This window comes from Gossypium raimondii, chromosome 7, assembly GCF_025698545.1.
Source record: "Gossypium raimondii isolate GPD5lz chromosome 7, ASM2569854v1, whole genome shotgun sequence".
NCBI classification, from domain to species: domain Eukaryota; kingdom Viridiplantae; phylum Streptophyta; class Magnoliopsida; order Malvales; family Malvaceae; genus Gossypium; species Gossypium raimondii.
The window spans coordinates 8,984,671-8,990,161 of NC_068571.1; the positions used below are offsets into that span (position 1 = coordinate 8,984,671).

Here is a 5,491-nt window from a genome sequence, read left to right on the forward strand (position 1 = left end):
TTAATTTTAAAAAATATTTGGGAATGGGTTAGATTCGGTCTTGGCATAAATCTGCCCACTGTACTCTTGAAATATTTATGAAATTACAATTCCACATATATATATATATATATATATATTTACAAAATTACATTTCCACATATTTACAAAATTACTTTTTTTTTCAATAAGGAACATTTTGTGAGTACATAAAACTGTAATAATCGTGTGACTGAGTTAGAGTCTACATGTTTAAGGAAATAATTTAAGAGGGAAGATGTTTAGATCTTAGGTACAAAAGTAAGAAACTTAAACTGGTGAACATTAGTGCTTGGAAACACTCGTTGTAGGAGGTGCTAAGACGTAGATGTAGAAAAATTGAACTATGCAAATATCTCTTATGTTCTTTATTTTTTTTACACTTTTCATTGCTAGTGCCTGAAGCAGTTGGAATTGCTCTTAGCACTGCTTCTGGCAATGCTTGATTCTACCTTCAAATATCAATTTGGACCCAACATATATCAAAGAATTATATCTCGAAATTATGTCCATTCATTAATAAAAAAAAGTGAGATTGGATAGTTATGGATATAATCAGCATTTAGGGATGTAAATGTTTTTAATATTTCATTCATAAGTAGAGCAGAGGTGGACGAGAGAATTCCCACCCACTTGCCCTCACCCTCATCGCATTCCATTGTAGATGGCAATTTAATAAGTTGGATAGGCAAGTGTTAGACATATCCCGCTAGGGAGACTATTTCGTCAAGCAACATGCCTTGCCTAAGACCAAGACAATGAGAAACTCAACCACTTCGTGAACTTACGAGCTTCGCCCAACAAGACCTCTATCACTCAATATTAACATGCCCAACAACTCCATCACATCAAGTTACATTATCAACGTAACGAAAGAATTAAGTTGAATGACCTAAGTGACGGCCCACAAATCAAGGGAGGACATCTAGTCTACAAATGTCTTTCTTGGATGCTTCTCCAAAGCCAATAAAGGGGAGAACAACAATCTCTATCTACCAACCTCTCCTCTCCAATAATCCCAAACATTTTCTCTTCCTCGAACTTCACTTACTGCTCTCGGCCTTTGAGTAATCTCTCAAGCCTCCTTCATTTCCTTGACATCAACAATAAGAATGTAAAAATATTTTATTTAATAATTAAACAATTTTTTTCAGTTTGATGGAATGAAATTTGCTTTGACTGTGTCTATTGATTTGCCATTTGTCTTTCTTTGCTGGAAAAGCTTGAAGTTCAATGTTTATAGCTTTGTTCGAGTTAAGCTAACAAGGATGAGTAAGCATTTTGTCGGTCTAATTATTGGTCGCATAGATCTATTCAAGAACTGAACTAATTTATTAAAATCCAAAAATTGGTCCAATTTTTTTAACTCAAAATTTATCCATTTAATAATGTAGAAGTATTAATTTAAACTCAATTAATTAAAAATTAAAATATAACCCGAACTCAGGTCCTGTGAAATATGCATACGCCTTCACACTTATAGAGTTCAATTCTATAGAGTAAGTCTTACAAATATGGGGTATTGACATTGTATATTGTATGTGACCAGTGACAGCCCTGGCCAGCCTGAACAAGGTGATTATGATACGAGCCAAAATGAATACCAAGGAAAATGATGCATTTTGCTTTAATGATATGGCGCACAGAAGACTCGATGGTACGGAGTGTTTCATCCAACATTTTTTTTTTAATTTTTATTTTCTTTTTGCTATTATCTTCCCTTATATATGATGTTCTACTTTTGACTGAGGTCATCGAGTGGTTAATGAAAATTGTTGAGGAATTATTCTCTTTTTCTCTCTTTTCTTCTATTCTTCTTCCTTCTTCTCAAACTCTTCCTCTCCTCTCTAGAATTTCTCTCTTCCTTCCCTTCTTTCTCTGTCATTTTTGGCTTCTCAATTTCTGTTCATAATAAAGGTACCAGAGCTTCAGTCGATCCTCCATGACTGGTGATGAGTCGAATCAAACCCTCCTAGTCACAATCTATCATATGCTTTATCCTATTACTGTGGAAGTGTTCCACTAGATTTTCTCACCTTATGGATTTGTGGAGAAGATGTCACATTTCAAAAGTCTGCTGGCTTTCAAGCCTTGATCAAGTTTGAAGGACACCTAAATGCTATCTTAGCTAGAATTTCTTTGTAGGGTCGTAATGTTTATGATGATTGTTTCCAACTTGATATACAGTTTTATGGTGCTAGTGCGGCGATCCAGGGGTCATGTATGGGCGAGAATGTGGTTGATACGTCTTTGGTGGTACCTCAAATGCTAGTTTCCAAATCTGAAATTGGTGACACATATGGTGGTGTGGTGGATGTAAAAAGACCTAATAATCGTAGCTATCCACCGTCCGATTCGACATTCGACTATACTGAGTGACACGGATAAGTATTACAAGATCCTTAAGAACAAGCTCCATCAAGCCTACACAGCTGTTGCTCTCTCTCGTGCGTCGGCTGTGAAGGTAGAAGGTTCGTCTAGACAAGTCAAAAATCAAGTGCTTCAGTCGGATCCGATGTTCAAGGTTTCTCAGATACAAGAACACAAGAACAGGGTGAACCTAATGATGGCTTTTCGGCTATTTCAACTACACAAAAAATGCCAGGGACACAACTGAGGCAAGCTATAACTGGGACAAATGATAAGTGTACAGTGATGGGTAAGGTTCTTCCAAATGAATATTCCTTCAATGGAGTGCCAGTAGCAAACGATCCAGTTGATGATTTCGACGGGATTTTAGGTGATTCTGTTGTTGGGAATTTAATGGCTTCTACTCTATATTATGTTCATTGGTATTCGGTTAGATTTGATAACCCGTGCAAAACTGCTGCTTTGGATTACTTAGGCAGTGAGCTATTCAGGAGTTCCTCAATTATCTGTGCTTGTTGTAGTCCACACATACCAGAAGAAAGTGCGGTTTTGTTAGAAAATGGTGTACGAGTTAGATGAATTCGGTGGGTTTATTTTGATTAGGCTAATATCTTCAGGGAAGATTGAAGCTCAACGATATTGTGCCTCATGGGGTTTGGGGCAAAATTTTGATATAGCTCACAAAGAACCATTGTTCAATTTTGAGGATAGCTGACTATACTCCTCGAGTGACGATGACTATGAATTTCCTAAAAGGTTTAAGTATTTGAACCTTGACTATCTTCGTGGTTATTTGAATGACAATCTCGCAGAAAGCCTAAGTTCCAGGATGCAGAAGTCCCATAAGGATTTTCAGCAGAAGAAATCTTTTAACCTAGATTTTCATGAAATTTTGTGTGAGAAGTTAACAGTCTGCAAATTTGGTCGATTCAGGTCCTATCTTGCACTTTCTATTGCCTTCAATAACATTAGCTTACCAACAAGTATATGCGAAGTTGTTTCGAGGCAAACGTGGGCAACCTTCCCTTTGAGACTTTTACTACTAGCTTTCTCTAGCTTTCCTGAGTTACTTGATGTGCCATTCGATGACATGACCATGCCTCTGGAATTTTTCAATTGTTCCAAACCTTCCTCAGTTGCCTCCATTCCTATTAGTGAAGCCTTCATGCTGCAGCACTAAGTGGTCACATAAAATGCAGCATGATGATTCGTTTGTGGGTCTTGTTCTTCCTCTTCCTATTATATTTACACTTCATGAGTTTCATAATGGTTGTCCTGATTCGAAGAAAATGTGTTTATTTTTTATAGACATGGAGTTTAGCTTTAGAGTCAATGAAGTAATACGGGTTATTATAGAAATGGTTGTATCAGATTTTTGCTTGCTTAACAATGATGAAATCTTCTCACTTGCTTATGATAAGAATGAGATGTGGGTTAACTTTCAAAGGCCTAAACAATTCCTTTTATATCATCCAATTGTAGGCAAGGCACGTGAAAACTGAATTTATAAATATGTGAAATTTACTACAATGATTACCAAAGTGCATAAGGTTACTAATCCTAATGGCACAATGGATAGCGTTGGGCTACAAATTTTTGATGATCTATGTCCCATTGAATTCAAGTTTGATGTTCCTGTCATGAACTTTGTGCTTATGGATGCCCTATGCTTGATCAAATAATGGATATTTATGGTTATCCTATTCAAAATTCAAGCACTTTTCTTCACTTTGATCCTTGAGGACAAATACGAGCAAATGAAAATACCAAGCAAAACGATGCGTTTTGCTTTAATGATACAGCGCGTAGAAAACTCTATGAGAAGGAGCATTTCATCCAACAATTTTCTTTTACTTTTTTTATTTTCTTTTTGCTGTTATCTTCCCCTATATATGCTGTTCTATTTTGGCTGAGGTCATTGAATGGTTAATGAAAATTGTTGAGGAATTGTTCTCTTTCTCTCTCTCTTTTCTGTCTATTCTTCTTCCTTCTTCTCAAACTCTTCCTCTCCTCTCTGGAATTTCTCTTTTCCTTCCCTTCTTTCTTTGCCATTTTTGGCTTCTCGATTTCTGTTCGTAACAGATTGCATTCTTCGTCATCCGATTACCAATCCGGGTGGCTCACCGGTAGATTCTCTTGTATGCCTGTGCCACTTCCGAAAAGCCAAATCAATCTCCGTAGGTTACCAAAGGCTTCTGGATCACCCTGGAAAAGGAAACTGGCATGAGCCTTTTCTTTCTGGAAACAAAACCTAAATTCCGATAGAATATTCTAAATGGAAGTTTTGAAGCTTACACGAATGATATTAACATATTTGTAATCTACCAACAACCATGGAATGTAGCCTGACAAGTCTGCTCGTATCCTACGTTTCCAAACACGGTTTCAAACATTAATGAATGAACAAGTAAATTATGTACTATTTGCTAACCTTTCATTTTCTGAGATCCTGAGATAACAGCCAATGATGTTTTTCAGCAAGTGTGGCAAATATTCTTCATCTTCTACATCAAGTATTTCAACCATGTTTTCCAAACAATGGGTTACCACGAGATATCGCTCCGGCATGGAGAGCAAGTAGTTGAGCCCTTTCTCATTTAGTAAGATTCTGTAAATTATAAATGTGGCCACCTGTACTTCCAATTGTTGAACATATTAGCTTCAAGAATATAGCTAAGAAGGTTGCATGTCCAAGATTGTAGTAAACGCCATAGATGATACAATTATGGTCCAGAAATCACGGTATGTGTAATAAGCTCTATGGTTTATTCCATTTTACCTCAATTTCATTTTCTTGGACTTCCGAAGATTTCATTGCTCCAATTTTTACAGTGCAAATGTGGAATAATGCACAGTTCGTCACATGATCACATCATAAACAGAAATGTCTCAAGTCTGTTACCAGGACTATATATGTATTTGAATATGGTTAAACTTCGATTTTAACCGACTCTTAACCCCTAGCTTTATATAGCAATTTTTCCCTCATAATTATCAAGCCAGAAAAACAAATGATATAACAGTTAAAGAAATCCAGTCACCAACTGTTTTTGACAATGTTGTGCCAATTTCCATGCAGCATAGGCAACAAGGAAACATTTCT

At 36.5% G+C, this 5,491-nt stretch overlaps 1 protein-coding gene across 1 annotated transcript; it reads right to left on the reverse strand.

Annotated features, from left to right (window-relative positions):
- Positions 1-3,880: 3,880 nt before the first annotated feature.
- On the reverse strand, positions 3,881-5,372 carry LOC105802340 (cell differentiation protein rcd1). Its single transcript, XM_052633784.1, has 3 exons — positions 4,820-5,372; positions 4,684-4,753; positions 3,881-4,593 (listed from the first exon to the last, which is right to left on the reverse strand). Exons 1-3 carry the CDS (start codon positions 4,954-4,956, stop codon positions 4,492-4,494), a joined length of 309 nt encoding a protein of 102 aa, XP_052489744.1. The 5' UTR covers positions 4,957-5,372; the 3' UTR covers positions 3,881-4,491.
- Positions 5,373-5,491: the final 119 nt, after the last annotated feature.